At 36.5% G+C, this 18,390-nt stretch overlaps 2 protein-coding genes across 2 annotated transcripts in view; one reads left to right on the top strand and one right to left on the bottom strand.

Moving 5' to 3' along the window:
* The first annotated feature begins 1,869 nt into the window (after positions 1–1,869).
* On the top strand, positions 1,870–9,931 carry ERMN (ermin). The gene is made up of 3 exons (XM_002923804.4): positions 1,870–2,766; positions 3,410–3,502; positions 6,837–9,931. The coding sequence occupies exons 1-3, from the start codon at positions 2,526–2,528 to the stop codon at positions 7,349–7,351; spliced, it is 849 nt and encodes a 282-aa protein (XP_002923850.2). The 5' UTR covers positions 1,870–2,525; the 3' UTR covers positions 7,352–9,931.
* Positions 9,932–10,131: 200 nt separating this feature from the next.
* Positions 10,132–18,390, bottom strand: part of GALNT5 (polypeptide N-acetylgalactosaminyltransferase 5) — a 56,138-nt gene continuing 47,879 nt past the window's right edge. The window contains exons 10-11 of the mRNA XM_002923805.3: positions 11,652–16,593; positions 10,132–11,337 (exon numbers count right to left, since the gene is read on the bottom strand). Of these exons, the coding sequence (XP_002923851.1) occupies positions 16,453–16,593 (141 nt within the window). The 3' untranslated portion in view covers positions 10,132–11,337; positions 11,652–16,452. The remainder of the gene's footprint in view (positions 11,338–11,651; positions 16,594–18,390) is intronic.

The following is an 18,390-nucleotide window of genomic DNA, read 5'->3' as shown; positions in this document are numbered from 1 at the left end:
GTTGGTAGGAATGCAAACTGGTGCAGCCACTCTGGAGAATAGTATGAAGGTTTCTCAAAAAATTATAAGTAGAACTATCCTTTGACCCAGCAATTGCACTGCTAAATATTTATCCAAAGGATGCAAAAACGCTGATTCAAAGGGGCACATGCACCACCCTGATGTTTAGAGCAGCATTATCAACAATAGCCAAACTATGGAGAGAACCAGTCCATAGACTGATGAATGGATAAGGAAGATGTGGTATATATATGAATAATGGAATACTATGGAATATATAATCTAATACATAATAATGGAATATTACTCAGTGACCAAAAAGAATGAAATCTTGTCATTTTCAGCAACATGGATGGAACTAGAGTATATTATGCTGAGCAAAATAAGTCAGTCAGAGAAAGACAAATACCATATGAGCTCACTCATATGTGGAATTTAAGAAACAAAATAGATGAACTAGTGGAAGGGAAGAAAAAATAAAATACGATAGAAGCAGGGAGGCAAACCATAAGAGGCTAACTATATAGGACAAGCTGAGGGTTGTGGGAGTGGAGGTGGAGGGGGATGGGCTAAATGGCTGATGTTTATTAAGGAAGGCACTTGTGATGAGCACTGGGTGTTATAGGTAAGTGATGAATCACTTAATTCTACTTCTGAAACCAATACTACACTAGACGTTGAGTAACTTGAATTTAAACTAAAGAAACTGATTTCTTAACTCAGTGATCACTGTGATATTCTAAGAAATTAAAACAACAATTCTTATTTTTAAAAGCATTTGGCTACATTAAACTACCCCCTTTCTGCTCCTGTTTGTTAGAGCATCTCTTATGGTTTTAATCTAGATTTATCTAGATTTAATCTAGATAACCAATCACTAGGAAATGCTGATCTACTTTACAAAGAATCATACATTTTTTATTATGGTCTATTCCCAAACTCACACTTTTATTTTTCATTTGTATTTGATAGTATTGCCCTACTTGTCTCCTTTAAGTCTTGAAGGATTTTTTTTCCAGTTTTTAAATTATTGGAGTACCATGAGTCAAATTTTCTTATGGAAAAGAGACTAAACTTTAAAGAAGCTGGTTTTCATGTTGTTTCTAACAGAAAACCAATTAGTGAATTATTCACTGCCATGTAAAATTTTTTTGTACATCTTGTATGTGAATGTGTATTTGAATTCCTATTTTTAATATCGTAAGGAAAATAATATGTGAATTTTTAATGTATATCCTTTGAAAGTTAATGAGTTTTCATTGTGTCATAAAATAAATTCTTTTTTTAAAAAGATTTTATTTCTTTATTTGACAGAGAGCGAGACAGCCAACGAGAGAGGGAACACAAGCAGGGGGAGTGGGAGAGGAAGAAGCAGGCTCTCAGCAGCGGAGCCTGATGTGGGGCTCGATCCCATAACGCCGGGATCATGCCCTGAGCCGAAGGCAGACACTTAACAACTGAGCCACCCAGGCACCCCATAAAATAATTTCTTAAACTAAAAAAATAAAAATAAAAAAAATAAAGAGGAAAGGTTGGTAAGTAGCAGTTGCTTTCCATAATTACCTGTTTCCCTCAATGGCAGGCTACGTTGGTGCTATATAATTTTACCAGCATCATGCAATATCAATAGGGAATATTGAGAATAAATCTGGGGAAAGGGAAAACTCCATGGAAGAAATTATATTAAGGGTTTAAAGGATAGTTTGGGCTTCAATAAACTAAAGGAGAAGTAGCTACAGACCAGATGAATTATTCTAAAATGTAAAAATTTTGGTATTAGCAAGATGGTAGAATTTGTTTGTTTTTTTCTTAGGTCCTTCCTTTGGGCTCCTGAAGCACACCATGGAATATGCTGCCAGAACCACTTACAATAAAGTTGTCCTATTTACAGGTTTTTGATAAGCTGTTTTTATTCTTTAATAAATAAAAAACGATGCCATTATCCCCTACAAAATAGCTGAGGTTTTACTTGAACAAAATCCATTTGGAAATGTTAAGCTGGTTACACAGAACTAATATGCCTCAAGGTGGTCATTCTCTCTGGATTAAAGCTATGGAACAATTGTGGCTCCTGTTACAAGGAAAATGACAAAGGGCCATTATGAAAAGGGACAAAAATCTCTGTTCCCAGAGGGGGACTGACAAGCTGAAAGTCCCTCTCTACATGCCAGCACAAAAGCCTGATTGCCTCAGATTGTTTGTTTATGTAAATCGAAAGGCTGCCATTAATTCAGCAAGTGGGGCTGCCCAGCGGCAAAGAAGGTGGTGATTGGCTGGATGCTTGCTCTTGGGCTGGTGGCAAATCTGTCAAATCCTATTGCTTTAGTTCTAAGCTCTATCTGGACACCTTTAGGAAAAGCAGCTTGTTATTATGTACTGAAGCAAATACTTTCTATTCTTAGAGTAGGAGTTGGAACTATAGAACTTGAAGGGAAGAGAACGCATCTATCAAGGATCTTTTCACTCAGCTTTTCACTCAGCTTTCCCCGAAGCTCTCTCTGCATCCTTGGACTCAACTGGACATCATGACAGACGTTCCAGGGACACTCAGTCAGGCTGAATGCAATGGGGATACGCCACCTGAAAATGGTCAACAACCAATCACTAAAACAAATGAGGAAGCCAGTGATGTGGGTGGTACCCCACCATACTACAGGGTAGATCCCCGTCTTAAAGACTTACCCATAGAAAGAAATCAGGAGAAAAGTAAAAAATTGCAAGGGAATATGCTAGTCAACTGGTCCACCGATGAGAAGATTCTAAAAGGTAAAGCATTTTCCTTTCTCTTTGATTTGCCTAATTTAATTTGTAAACTCACTCGTGATTCTTTTGATAAACTGTTATGACAGGAATGTGCTGTCCATTCTCCCACCCATGTCCCTGCCCAAATGTGGTCTCTTATTCTACTGGCGCTGGATAGCTAAGGACCAAATCTCTGCCTCAGGCCAAATCCAGGCTTATTTATTTGATAACTTTATGACGCTGGACAACTTCACTAGCCTCCTGAAGCCTTAGCTTTCTCGGTTAGCAGAAGGTGGAAATGTAAGGACTGACATTTGTAGGTTTGTCACGAGGATTACTAAGTGTTGGTTAAATGTTAACTACTGTTATTTATTATTATTATGGACATCCCCATTATTATTTAAACAAAAGAAAGTCAGCATTTCAAATTTTCCTTCTGAAATATACCTGAACGTATCTGAATTCATGGTTCTATAACATATAGATGGAAAAGGAGAGGTTATCCTTATGTTTATAAGTAGGAACCAATGAAGAAATGAGTTGGGAGAGTGAAATAATTACTTTTCAAATCAAATCGATCTACCTACCCAGAGTCTAAATTGATAATTTATTTAAACTTGAACTGCTTAAATATTACAGCATTAATCTTGTGGTTTTTTCCCCCCAGAAAAACCAGAAGAGAATCTTTTTATTGTTCATAAGGCTATTACAGATCTTTCTCTCCAAGAAACAAGTGTTGATGAAATGACATTCAGAGAAGGTGAGAGGAACTTCCATTTTGTACACAGAGATTGTCTGACTGAATATGGATGGCAGTTTTGCATGGGAGGTTGTGTGAGTATGATGTTGAAAAAGCAATCCAAGCAATGCCTTCAAAAGCTCAAAGCTGCTATAGGCAGATAAGGGAGTACTCTTGATTATCTGTGGGTTTCACCTTAAAAGGTATTCCAGAAGCATCAAGACTGAGACTGCATGGATTGGTATAACTGATTGACATGCCTTGAACTGACAAAATGGTATCAGTCTCGTAATAAGTTAGTCCACTAAATCAATCCTTTTGTAAGATTTATTTAGTGTCCCTAAATCTGTTTCAGGCACCTTGTGAAATGTGAATGTTTTAAAAATGAGTTTATCCTAAAAGTTTACCATTGACATAAATTTAAAAATAATGTTATAAATTTATTTGATCTATAGAAAAATTCTAGGCCTCTATGTAAGCAGAAAATGGTTATCTAATTCTTGTTAAAGAAATCTCCCAGGTGATGAAGCTAATTTTAATTGTGTTCTTTCAGAAAATGAGAGAATAAAAAGAACATTGATTTTTAAGTGACTTATATTTCAAATAAACTCAAGAGACTAAGAAACACAAAATCTTTTAGATTTTACTTTTAAGAAGACACCTACATTGAAGCAATTTCCAAATCAAGTGCAGGATAAACACGTATTAATTAATCACTCATTTCCTCTTTTGCAACCATAAACATCTTATCTCAAAATTGAAGTCGGTTCATTAGACCTTGAGCAATTTAGCTTAGTTAGGACCATAATAGGCAAAACATGGAAGAGATTTTTTTTCTTTAAATATTGGAGCATCACATAAAATAGTAGATGCCAAGGAGGATAGGGATTTGATTGGCAGTTTCTTGGATTTGTCCACTTTGCCTGGACACCTCTCAGAGTTATCTGCTATCCCCATGTAGTGGTGGAATAGCCATTATTGTAGTAATGTAGTAAGGAACAACAACTATTAAGCTTTTACATTGTCACAGGTAATTTATAAAACTTAAGCCTTAAGCCCCATGAAATGAACTAAATGACTTCTCTGCCCTAATCTTTCTGTTTCCAATGTAGCAAGCTCTCACAGGCAGGGATCTCAAAGTACATCTAGAGACCCTTTCAAAAAAATTTTTTTTAAGATTTATTTATTTATTAAAGATTTTATTTATTTATTTGACAGAGAGAGAGATAGCCAGCGAGAGAGGGAACACAAGCAGGGGGAGTGGGAGTGGGAGAAGCACGCTTCCCACCAAGGAGGGAGCCCAATGCGGGGCTGGATCCCAGAACAGCAGGATCATGCCCTGGGCTGAAGGCAGATGCTTAACGACTGAGCCACCCAGGCGCCCCTAAGATTTACTTATTTACTTGGGAGAGAGAGAGCGCATGCACATATGAAACGGTGAGAGGCAGAGGGAGAAAGAGAGAGAGTCTCAGGTAGACTCTGAGCTAAGCATGGAGCCTGACTCGGGCTCTATCTCACAACCCCGAGATCACGACCTGAGCTGAAACCAAGGGTTTGACAATTAACCAACTGCACCACCCAGGTGGCCCAAGACCCTTTCAAATATCTGATCAGGAAGTCCACTGGAGACAACAGTTTGGTGGGATCTTTCATCTTATCAAATAGAGAATGAATGCAGTCTGGATTTTTTAAGTAGATGGTGTCAGGTTGAATTTTTCCCTGAATGAATCCTTTTGTGTTTGGTGGAACATATGTTTCTCCTGTAAGGCACATGTTGGTGTCTTCTGTTTTCACAATGACAAACAGCTATAAAGTCTCCAAAGAGAATACTCCTGGGTTGAAAAATAGCAAGATGCTAAAAATATTGAGGAAAGCTATAATTTAAATTCAAGAAGTAATTTCATGCATGACAACTCCATGCCTGAGTCATGGAATGAGCAAAAAGATCAGCTTCTTTGGTTCTTATGGAAAAAAGAGAATAAAAGAAATCTTAAGATTATAGCAAACATGCTAATGTTTTATTTATAATGTAAAGAACAGCGACTGAACACCAGCAACCTGATAGGAACTGTGTACAACCAGTTAAGAATGACAATCCCTCTTCACTTCTATCTCATTTTCACTTCCATCTCTTTTTGTAAGCTTACAGTCTGATTCCTGTCGTTGGGAAAACAAAAAAATGAAAAGAGAATGAAAAATCTTGACTGGAAAGGGACTTGTGAACATCTTTCAGTGAAAGTAGAAAGCTGTGGTGGGGAAAGGCAAAGAGGAACATTGCCTCTCACTTTATTTAAAGACTCATGGTGTTGAAAGGGAAAAGTGAATGGAAGCCTGACAAGCCACACAATCTAGACAATATTTTGGAGTCACACATAGACTGCAGTTTCTCACAGAAGTCCCTTTAGAGGTGAAAGCTCAGAAAACAACCTCCACTCTAATTCTTTTTAGCATGCTCAATACATATTGTTAAAGATATGCCAACGTGATCTGTTTGAAAATTGAAATTTGACGTGAATTAAGCCTTGTAAAAGTCACTGCATGGTACCAAACACCTTAAGTCACTTAGTTGTTTTTAGGGGTATGTCTAACATAACAGGCTAGTCTAGTGCTATATAGAGATGACCACAACATGATTTTTAAAGCTTGGCTGTCCTAGAAACCAATGGCAGACCTTAGATGACATTGTGTGTGCTTTAGTGGGCTTGGTGCCCCAGTTAGCCCAGCATATGACTCCTGACCATCCATGGCCCCCTGTTCCTCCTTCCACAACTGGGACTTTAGCACAGCTCTGAGAAGCGTGGGGCAAATACTGAATGTGCTACTCTGAGCATGCCCAGATGTGGGAAGTAATTGTTTTTACTACTGAAAGAAAGCCTTTTTTCTCCTGTGAGATATTTTTCTAATTTTCCTTGGGGAATGTGTGTGTGTGTGTGTGTGTGTGTTTATGTAAGAGATAGGTCCAAATATTTTATTTTCCATGTTCACATTTCCAGTCACTACAGGCTAGACAGGATTTTATAAGTTTGTCTCAGGGACACCAGTCTCACTAGATACAAGAGTCCACAGCAACAAAAAAAAGTTTCACGGTCAAATGTAGTTGAGTTGTTGACTTCTTAGAGATTGACAATATTCGTTGGCATTTTAAAGACTTGGATAAATTCTGAAGCTTACGTTACTGTGTTTAATGCAGTATTTTCCAAACTAATTTGATAGTACAAACCATTTTATTGTGTAAAACATATTATTAACCTACAGAATAATATCTTAGAAAGCATGTGTGGGGAAATGATCATCCAGAAACATAATTTAAAGAGTAAGAGTTGGGTATTTCAATTACCAATTGATTTTGCTACAGGACACCAATGGGAGAAGATTCCTCTGAGCAGCAGTAACCAAGAAATAAGTAGACAAAAGGAAAGGATTGCTGAACAACCTCTAGAAGAGAAGGAAGAGGAGGATGGGAAGAACAAAGCTCATCAGGCAACTGAAATTGAATGGTTGGGATTTCGGAAACCTAACCAAGTTGATGCGTTGCATTCTAAACATGAGGAGGAGCAAGAGGTTTGGGATGAAGAAATTCATGATGACAATGATTGCAATGATGACGAAGATGAAGTTCGAGTGATAGATTTTAAGAAAAAAAATGAAGAGAGTTCTCAACTAAAAGAGGAAGGAGATGCAAATGAGGACTCCCCACTGAGCAGCCCCAGTTCCCAACCTGTGACACCGGAGGAGCAGCCAACCTTTGGGAAGAAGAGTGATATCTCTAGAAATGCTTATTCAAGATACAATACAATATCCTATCGGAAAATCAGGAAGGGGAACACCAAGCAGAGAATTGATGAATTTGAGTCTATGATGCACTTATAAACTAAATGGAACTGAGAAATTCTCCTGCCCACTAAAGCAAAAACTAATTCTGTTTTCCTGAGATGCATCTTTGCATGTCTTATTTGAGTCATCCCCTCTAAAGATGTGAAAGCTTAATCTCTGTTTCGCTGCAGAATAATATGGAAGTAATCCTAGACAAAATTCAGTCTGGTAACCTCAAGTCAAAAAGCTTTAGATTCATTCGTGGGCATTTGCTTTTTAAAATTTCACTAATACAGTCTTGTGTGATGAGCACTAAACAGCAAACAGCAAGCACCCCGGGAGAATCTGGCATGATTTAGCTTTAAAAGTAGCAACACTGGGAAATACAGTTATCAAATGAAAGAGGACTATGAGAAATGACCTGTATTTTTTTGGTGTCTTTCCTCTTGTACATTGAGGGTGCTAGAAAGTCTGGTATTAAACCTCTCTTTCTTTTAAACATGTGTTTCTAGACACTGGCAATAAGCTGTCCAAAAAGTTTTGCCTTTCCTTGTATCTTCAGAAAAGATTTTAAGTGGTTTTCCTTGGCATCTACAGAGTGGAAAGTCTGGATAGGCCTCCTTCCTAGGTGTCACCATTCACTGAATTTTCTCGCTAGAGCGGCTCAGCAATTGTCAGTCAGGAAAATTCTGTTGACTAAATGTTGGCTTTATGCGCTCAGGATGAATAAAATCCATTGTGAGGGTGATACAGGGAGGGGCTAGAAGATTGGTGGGCAATAGACTAAAGAGTCAGATAGTTTATTTCTGTGACTGAAAATAAAATCTCGTCTAGCAGAGTTAAAGTCATTAAAAGTGAAAATGACAACTTTAGCACAATTTTAAGAAAATACCCCTCTCTATTACCACACTTTCTCTTATTAACAATATCTCAGAATAATTTTCTTTCCTTAGAAACCCAAGACAACTGTAGTCATAACTGTACTAGTTACTACGAAAATGGAAATAATTATCTTAGAATATTTTCGAAGTAGAGTGTGAGCATGTATTTTTGGTGAGAAAGCTCTGATAGTTGCTGGGAATATATAATTTACTGGACCTCAGCCCAAATCAAGATGCTTAAAATTGTGACTATGGAATTTCACTCAAGCCAGTGTGTCAAATAATGTACTGAATATTTATGAAAAGGGAAAGTCTATATTTATATTCTTAGATAGTTTCATAATTTTTCATTTCAGGCTTCCACATATATCACCCTGAACTTTCTGTCACCACCGATAAAGATATTTTTGGCCTTGCAAATAAAAAGACAATTCCTTATTGTCTGAATGTAATACAGTCTTCATTGTACTATTCAACCCTTTGTTTATTTCTTTTTCATTTTGTGAAAAAACCCGGGTTAGGCCTTCTTAGATTATTGCTTATTTATGTGTAACAAATCCCATACACTCTAATGGAAGTTTCTTTAATTCTTCCTGGTCATATAATATATTTCCATGGTATCATATACTATTATTTACTGTTTACAAGACTCAATTTTGAATTCAAGATTGAAGCGCTTCTTCTATTCTTTCAAACAGATATTTTGCAACCTGATCGTATAAAAGTTGTCTCCCTTCATCTGTAGAACTTATAGATTTCCTTCTTTATAATGCAAGTTTTCAGAAGAAAGCCAGGGAAATCAGATGTTTATTGGTAAATTTAGGTAAAAGATTGGTGCCCTCAGACAATTTCCTATTTATTTAGATCCTCTAAATCGTTCCACCTGGACAACCTATTTTCTTTTCTGGATTACTGATGACCTCTACAATTTTCTACTTAACTTCAAAGCACAGTATTGTGTTATCCGTCATGGAACAGGAGCATATTGTTAACCTACCATCAACAGAGTCTGTATTTTCAATTGTTCCAGCAGAAGTGTTGAATTCTTGTGGAATTTGAGTAAGCTGGGTGGCCTATGGTGTGACATAGCCAAACGACTGGCTCTTATGGGGATCCAACACATAGTAAAACTGGCCTTTTTAGCTTTGTGTTCTTACCATATAATTAACTAAAGGTGAAAAATTTTGTCAACAAAGTCTTTTTTAGGGTATGCTCAATGAGTAAATGCTTAGTGCTTATGGATGAGGCAGTGTAGTTACAAAAGAGCGCTGAAACTACTCTTTGACGTTAATGCCCATTGCCCTGTGCGCCATCTTACGCTAAAGCCACAGAGTTAAGAGATCATAAGTAATGTGATGGGGTTAGGTGACTATTTGATTCTTTATAATCTAGGAAAGGCAAAGGTATGGTTCTGATGTCATGAGGGACATTTAACATATTAGATGCTCTTACAGGACAAGGTAGAACACAAATTGGTAACTATATTGGCAGATTTACTGCTTTTGTGATTCAATGTTCAGGGAGGGAAGAAGGACTCTGGTACCTGGTAGGAGGGAGAAATTGATTTATTGTGAGAATGTTGCTATTTCTTACATGACTTTTTAATTTTTCTTAGTTTTGGGGTGAACAGGAATTAATAAAAGCTCTATTTCTTTGTCAATATAAAATTTACTTTTCATATAATGCTACATTGGAAGGCATGGAATATGTCAGAATCTATCTATCATCTGTCTACAATTTAAATAAAGAACTGATGTGTCTGACTTGCTCTCAATAAAAGTTTGTGTCCTTGTTTTTGGTGTCTAGAATTTATTTTCTTTCTCTGCCCTTTAAAATTTAGGAAGAATCCTTGCATATCAGCAGCTATTAAAGGCCATTAAGAAATGCTGCTTTAGAAATCAAGAGAACACCTTATTTAAATTCAAAAAGCATTATTTATTTCAAAAAGGTCTTAAAATGATTCTGTACACAATTGCAAAAAAAAAAATTCTGGCAGGTGGATATGTAATGTTCGTGAAAAATTTGTATTATTTTTATAGGAATGGAGCTCTTGTTTTAGATACACCTTTACTCCAACAACTTGAAAAAATATATATATCTTTATAGCCATCAAGGTAATACATTTAAACCATGCTGACACTTTTATAGTAATTGTTTCTGCATATTTACATGGGGTAGTACTTTTGGCACATTTTCAAATGAAGAACGGACATTTAAGTTTTTCAAAGTGTTAGGAAAAACATTTAAAATAGGTAATAATAGAGAATTATGGAAAAAGATGAAGCACCAGAGTATCATAAAGAAAAAATATGTTTGACCATCTGAGAAAGACAACTACTTTTAAAGGCTTAACTTTCATTGCTCTATAAAAACAAGAGGGCTATAAAAAGTAATGTCAAAAGTTATAGCAAGCATTTGCCAATATTAAAATATCAGACAGTAACATAATAAATATGAATACCAAAATGTGTATACAGTTCATGAGGAACACGAGGTGACTAAGCCATACAATCAATATAAACACAATGACACGGGTAGTAATCAACAGCAGAAATCACTCCAGATACGAGGCAAACTACAAAATCAAAGGACAATACCTAGTAATTAACTGCCAGTGTGGGAGAGTTTTGGAAATGAATTTGGAAAGTAATCTGAATTTTTAGTTAGTGACCTAAAATTTCATATCTGATTCCTTCTTTATAATAACTTCAATTGGAAGAGGCAGAAAAATTGGGTACTTCAAAATGTTCAGATTAAACTCTAAATTCCTTTATATTCCACAGTTTATTTGATAGAGAGACAGCCAGCGAGAGAGGGAACACAGCAGGGGGAGTGGGAGAGGAAGAAGCAGGCTCCCGGCGGAGGAGCCTGATGCGGGGCTCGATCCCAGAACACCAGGATCACGCCCTGAACCGAAGGCAGACACTTAACGACTGAGCCACCCAGGCGCCCCATATATTCTACTGTTTCAATCTCGTTCTCCCATTAACAGAAGTTTTTAGGTAATCAATAAGAAAATTCACTAATTTTACCTTTGACTTCTCTTATTTTTCTGTCCACCTCTTATAGCTAATATGTATAAAACGAGCAACATTTGGGAAGTTGTTTGAAGGAGGAGAATTAAGTAAGGCATGTGCGAAATCTGAAATGAATAACAAACACCTTGATAANGGCGGAGGAGCCTGATGCGGGGCTCGATCCCAGAACACCAGGATCACGCCCTGAACCGAAGGCAGACACTTAACGACTGAGCCACCCAGGCGCCCCATATATTCTACTGTTTCAATCTCGTTCTCCCATTAACAGAAGTTTTTAGGTAATCAATAAGAAAATTCACTAATTTTACCTTTGACTTCTCTTATTTTTCTGTCCACCTCTTATAGCTAATATGTATAAAACGAGCAACATTTGGGAAGTTGTTTGAAGGAGGAGAATTAAGTAAGGCATGTGCGAAATCTGAAATGAATAACAAACACCTTGATAATTTAGAGTTTGGTTACTCCCTTGAAGTATGGAGAATGATACCCAGAGTGAAAGTCCACTGGATATACTTTTGTCCAGAAAGTCAGATGCAGACAAAGTTGTGTACTTCAAAGAATTAAAAATACCCAAAAACATTTCATAGTTTTCTTTATATTTGTAAGTAGGAACTCTTGGTCTTATTTTCTCCCACTTCAAAGCATAAAATATAGAGACTTATATATATAATTAAATGTACACACATATATATGGATATATACACATATTTATCAATATGAATATATATGTATACATACATATATATTTACAAAGATCGATATGTTTTTGGTCAAGTAAAGTTAATCTAGGCCCTCAAAAAATTTGTTTTTATATCTAACATAAAGGTTTGATTTTATATAGATATTTATGACTAATATCTTTGAACTGGCAAATACCAATCAATAATAAAATAGAAAGCCTCTGTTTTCAAAGAAATTGTTACTTATTTAATGGCAACTATCGACATTAGAAACTGGCCACATTAGAAGTTGCTCTATTTGCTGAAAAATGAGCGCTTTCCTGTATGTTTTTGCAAAGCAATGATTCACATAAACTTGCAAAGAGACCCTAACTGGAAGGGTAACTACTAGTTGACCCATTAGGTTGAAAACAGAGGCATTGAATCTGCTTATTGTGGTGGGATTTTTTCCTTTCTTTAGGTACCAACGCCTACCTGAGATACCATCCATTAAATCTCATCAGGAGTATTTAATACTTTACAAAGCTTACTCAAACTTGTCCATGGAATGGCTGTTTGCCAAAAATAAATATTTTGTACATTAGCTTTGGTTAGTGTTCCTTTTCTCATTTCAAGGCATGTGGCTCATAGCAATTTTTGAATAACCTACACAAAAGTTGTTGTAAAAGCACTATGGTGACAATCTACACAACAAAGTAAAAGTTACAGGTTTTGGTTTATATTTTAAATTAAAGGACTCTTCAGTGTTTTACTTCCCACCTCTGTTCAAATTGAACAATCTGTCAGCTTTGATTAATGGTTGGGGAAGAAAGAGTTGGCAGTATTATTTACAGGGAAGCTATTCCTCTGTGCCTGCTTCTCCTTCTCATATTTGTTACAGGAAATGGAAAAGAATATGTCCTGCATGAAGTCAAGGAGGTAGACCACTGCAAAGCATGTGGGGATAGCTAACACTAAGGCTACATTTCAGTTGATTAACAGAAAGGGTACAGCCTCTATATCACAGCCAAGGGATACCTAAGGCATTTGACTTCACAATGAAGGGATTTTAACCTAGCCCGCCCCAGATGACCACCTTATGTAAAGAAAAGAACAAATCATAGCAGCATGCTGTCATCAAAGAGACTCTTTTCTTCTTCTCCTCCTTCTTCCTCTCCTCGTTCTTCCTCTCCTCTTTCCTCCCTTTCTCCTCCTTCTCCTTCTTCTTTTTTCAGCCAGATAGAATGGAAACTAGATTTTAATTTCTACTAGTGGGATGATCTTAGATAATACCACTTATCTATCCTTCTTGCCTGCATAACGAGGAGAGCAAGACCTAACTCACTGAGTTGTGCACAACAGTGAGATGGAACACAATTGGTGCCTAGCACATGGTAGGTACACAAAGATAATCAGTTCTCATCTGTCTTTCCCTTATTCCCTATAAATTCCTTGTTTGTACCAAAGATATTGGGACCCTCATCAGAGGCATAATTTCTTTTCTGTGTTTGAACATGGAAGTTAAAGTTGTTAAAACAAATAAAGATGGTACTATCTGGCCAGCCTCAACCCCACTGTCTTGCATGAGAATCCCTTGAAAATAATCCTAAGCCATTCATAAATTCAAGGTTGACTGGAGAATTTGAATTCCTATATACTATAATTGGTATCTTTTCCCCTCTACAATCCCTAAGGCAATACTATAAGCAAGGTGTTTTCATATCTAAGAGAGTAGTTCCAAATTAGTTATGGAGAAACTAACAATACATTGTGATTATGGCATACGGTGGTTTTTGGCCCTGTGAATGACAACTGATTGAATGTCAGCAAGCAGAACTGAGCAAATTTGATGCTGGTGATAAAACATGGTTGTACCAACAACAGCTGTGTCATCCTTCAGGGAGAAGCTCTGGGTAACTGTTGAAAAAGAGAAAGGAACCGTGCAAACCAAAAGGTTCAGAAGCACTCAGATGGTCTGGTAAGTTAGTTTTTGATCAAATAAGTCCTGTATAATATCAAAGCTATGCCTGTGTTTAAAGTAACAAGATGTATAGCCATTTCCCTGAGAAAAGGCAATGACTCAAGCCGATCCAGGGAAAACTCTGGAGTCTTCCACAGCCTCCTACTGAAGAATATACAGTTGAATAGGACCCTAATGCGTCCCACTAGGGGGTTTCTCACTAGAAGTATCAGAGGCCTAGTACCATTTTCACCTTCATTACAGTCTTCTGAAAACAAAATGTAGAGGGTAATGCTTAAAAAGTGTTGGCAGGAGATTTCACAATTAGTCAATATTCTTAAATTGAGGCTTATACAATTTCCAATTAGTGATTACTTCCTCGCATCTTAGAGTAGTTGAGCAAATACATGGTAAAAGCTCTTTTTAAAATTCTTTCCAAGAACGAACATGTCACGTACGAAACCAATCCTTTGCTATATTGACAGCACAGATTCCAAAATAGCTTCAGATCATGTCAAGGTGAAGTCAGGATACACTGAACAGACTGTGAAAGGTTTTTTGTGAAAAACATTCAAATTTCTTTCATTGGTTTGCCCAAAGGTAAGTGTTTCCAAACCGTAATTCGTCTTTTTCTGAACAGACTTGATGTGTTTTGTGGAAGCTCTTTTTGAATAAAAGGAGTCATCAGACTGGGGGCAAAAAAACCTTTCAACATTTTTGCAGTGATGCGAAGAATTGCATGAGACACTCAGCATATTCAGCTCGGTCAGCAATTCAGTTAGTCCTTTGGCAACTGACTTGTGTTTTATCCCCCATATGGCTCTGTTGTGAAAAGAATTATCTCATTTTCTAGTCATTCTCTTATCTCATCTGCAATGTCAATTATCTGAATAAAACATCTTAAATATGATGCAAATAGGCAGAACTGTTTCCCCTTCTGAGTCATAGTTATAGCTCTGCTTTTGTGCAATTAATTGGGAGATAAAATTAAATTTTAAATAGGCAGTCAGAACTAAAGATGCCCAGTTTAACCATCAGCTCAATTGAACAAAGCTTTGTTTTTACATTAACAAGCAGAGAGCATGGTTTTCCTCCAGAGACCCAACCCCAGCAAAAAGGCTTATGTCTCTCTTTCTTAAGAATGCTGTGGAACAGGTTTAGGCCAGAGGCCTGGGGCACTGGACTGAGCCCTGCCTCTGGAGAGCCAAATTCTAATCCTCATCTCTCACTAACTGGTGTGGGACTCTTAGACAGGTAATATGATTTCTGGGCATCAATTTTTTTTTTAAACCAAAAATCAATATAAAGGATGTGAGGATTTCTAGAATCTCTTCTGGTATGCCTAAATAATGGCATATGTAAGGTTAGGAATTCAATGTAGATTGAAAAATATTGGACCTTTCCCCAAATTTATCAGTGTTCTCATTAGACCCACATCCACGGCCTTATCTCCCTCCCCCACCCCACAGAGGTGTCAGATTCCTTTTCTTTTCTGGCCAAATCTATGTCAGTTTTTTTTCTTAACTCTCTTCCAGAGGGTTGCTTACCTCATTCTCTTCCCCTTTCATTATGTTCACTTCATTTTATTTCTACTTTGAAATCTTTTAGAGTTTACTCTTAGCATACTTCATCCCTGTGAATGCCGTTAAATCTAAAGTCGTATTTTCTATAAACCCTTAATAATTTTCAGTGCTCTGTTGCCGCTTTATTTGTTTCAGCTCCTCTTATTTGGTCTTACATTACGGTGTGTTCAACAATTAAGTGTATTTTTGGTGATTACAGTGCATTGTGACCCAGCCTCTTCTTCTTTGCCTTTTTTTTTTCTTTTTTAATTTCCACCTAAGTCTAGGAAGTTACTAATACGACTGTTTTTTTAAAGTGTAGCTTTAAAAAGCACAAAATGAATTGAAACAATGTCCCATATCTAGAACTGAATAAGCATTTGACTTCCTCACTTAGTTTTTTTCCACTGACTCAGATGGAGGGGAAAAAAGAAACAACAAAAAACAAAAAACCATTATGTAGTCATCTAGATCAAAGTCCTCCCATTGAGGAGTATGATACCGATAGTCTTTCGAACTGTTAGGTGAACAGGCGTGTAGCTGGGAGGGACTTCACTAAGATGACAGCTGTGTGTTTCTGAGGTCTTTTAGTTACAGGAACTCAAGTAATTTTTTAAATAATAATAATAAAAAAAAGCAAATAAAAGAATAGGTTCTTATTGATTATACCTACTTGTGGGTCAAAAGAGCTGGTTATTATCAAACTCAGTCATCATGAGTATCATTGTACTTCCTCAAGTACTTTTGGCTTCATTTCCTGTATTTCCTGTTACCTGTTTGATTGCATGGGGAAGTTTGCGTGCTGAGGTCCATCCAGCACAGGGCAGGAAGCATGCCATTCAAAAGGCCACCTAGAGCTGAAGACGGGCTCCAGTTCAACGTTAGGTTGTTTCCCTGAGCTCACTTTTGGTTTCTCAAATATTGTGGGTTTTTAAATCTCCTATTCAAATGCTATTAATTTTGAAAATGTAAACTACCATGGAGAAATACAGTCCCCACGTCCACTGTCATTTTCACAGTGTCTAATGGGATTACTAGATAAAAATATTAGTTGTTCTTTAGTCTTCATAATATTTTTCAAATTTCCATTTTTGGTATTGCTTCTCTGGGCCACAAGCCGCGACTTTCAGGGTCTTCTGAGAAGTATTTCCTTCTAAGCATAACAACTGATGATAGTTCCCAAAAACAATATGATTCACCTGGAAAGAAAGGGGATCTGGGAATGAGCCACATGAATTTGACAGCTGAAATATAAAGAAATGAAAACTAATTTAAAAAAGATAATTACATTTTTGATTCCTTAGGAATTCTTCTGAACTAAATTAACAACATGAACACAGCCTTTGGACTGTATTAAATTTGTCTCCATCTCAAACTAACTTCTCACTTCTTCAAGATACAAGGCTTTTAAGACTTTTACGACTTCCTCAGGGAGGAAGCAGAAGATTTATTTTCTGATGATGGGTCTGATAACTGTATTACTTAAAGGAAATAATTCCATATGGCATTTAGTATATTTGATGGGTGATGGTTCTCTAATTGACGGTGATCATGAAAAAGCAGCCATCACAAAAAGTGAGTCAGTTAAGTTCTCAATTAAGTTCATACCTTAGAATGTAAACACGGAATACAAAGTGCTAGAAATGATGTATTTATTTATAAGCTACCCACCATAATCTCTGGTAGTATGTAATGCCTGATGTCCAGAAAATCCAGATATAATTAGAAAAAAGTCAAAGGTATTTCAGAAAGTTCTATTATTGGTTAATATTTGTGGAATATCCTAGAAATAATAGTTAACCAACTTAGAACTGGCTCATGGCTTTATAATTTTTTCACCTATTAATCCTCTCAATTTTCCATAAGTATGACAAAGATAATCTTAATTATATGTATATTGTTTTGAAATATTTTTAAAAAAATATACCAAATAGGGGTGACTTCATAATAGTTTATTTTAAAGATATTCCTACAAAACCATTGTCATCCTTGTAAGACTTGGGAAATATGATGTTTAGGTATGCTCAAGGCTTTGTAAAGGAGTTGGCCTTGAGCAAAATCATCCTGGATTATCTACAACATTCTGCCAGTGGATTGTAAAGAGGTAATTGAATAACTTGTCCCTAACTTAAAGACAGTTGATGAAGGGACCAGTGATGGAGAGTCATTCCATGTCACAGTACCTAGGAGTTACTTATGAAAAAATTTCCTCTTAGGTGCCTATAATCCACAGCATTTGGGGTGGGCTCTCCTAGAGAATATATTTTAAGTGCAGATTAGAAATGTATACTTTTAACAATTCATTGGTATTCAGGGTTAAATTCACTGTTACCCTATTTCCTTCTACGAAGCTCTCAATTCCTAATGCTAAAGGGAGAGACATGTTCCTATTATTCAGTCTTTTTCTCCATTTTTTTTTTTTTTAAGAATTACCATGCCTTGGAGGACTCAGGAGATTCAGTATGAAAATTACCAAAATACTGAAAAAATAAGGAAAACTATTATCAAGATATTCATCTCCATGACATCAAGCAGCATGGAAAGGGGAACTTAAGGCAGAAGGCAGCTGTGTGACATGCTACAAATTCACAGGCACAAGCAGCATCAGGAAACATTGAATTTTTGCCATCTTAATTAAATTACTCTTTACAAATTGGCTTACCATTTAGAGGAACCAAAATTAAGCCTATATAAAAATCAGCTAATGAAGGCTTAAGTTTTCAAAGGGGCCAACCCAGTTTACAAATAAGACCTATGTGATTTAAAGGCTGCTTGCTCCTAAATATTTTCTCATTAGCCTGATTTTTTTTTCTCTGGTAACAGATTCACTTCTGGAGATGAAAAGTATGTTCTCATTCTCATCCTTTCTCACCCCTGACCCCACCTCCAGCTTTTTTTGGCATAAGGTTAAGGAAGCAGAAGATAATATTTGATAGATGTTTATGGATTTTTCCAACGCTACACAACATAAAATTAATAACTGATTTACTAGTAAT

The sequence above is a fragment of the Ailuropoda melanoleuca genome, chromosome 2 (genome assembly GCF_002007445.2).
Source record: "Ailuropoda melanoleuca isolate Jingjing chromosome 2, ASM200744v2, whole genome shotgun sequence".
NCBI lineage: Eukaryota > Metazoa > Chordata > Mammalia > Carnivora > Ursidae > Ailuropoda > Ailuropoda melanoleuca.
The sequence above is the reverse complement of the archived record's forward strand: the minus strand, read 5'-3'. Positions and strand labels throughout refer to the sequence as shown.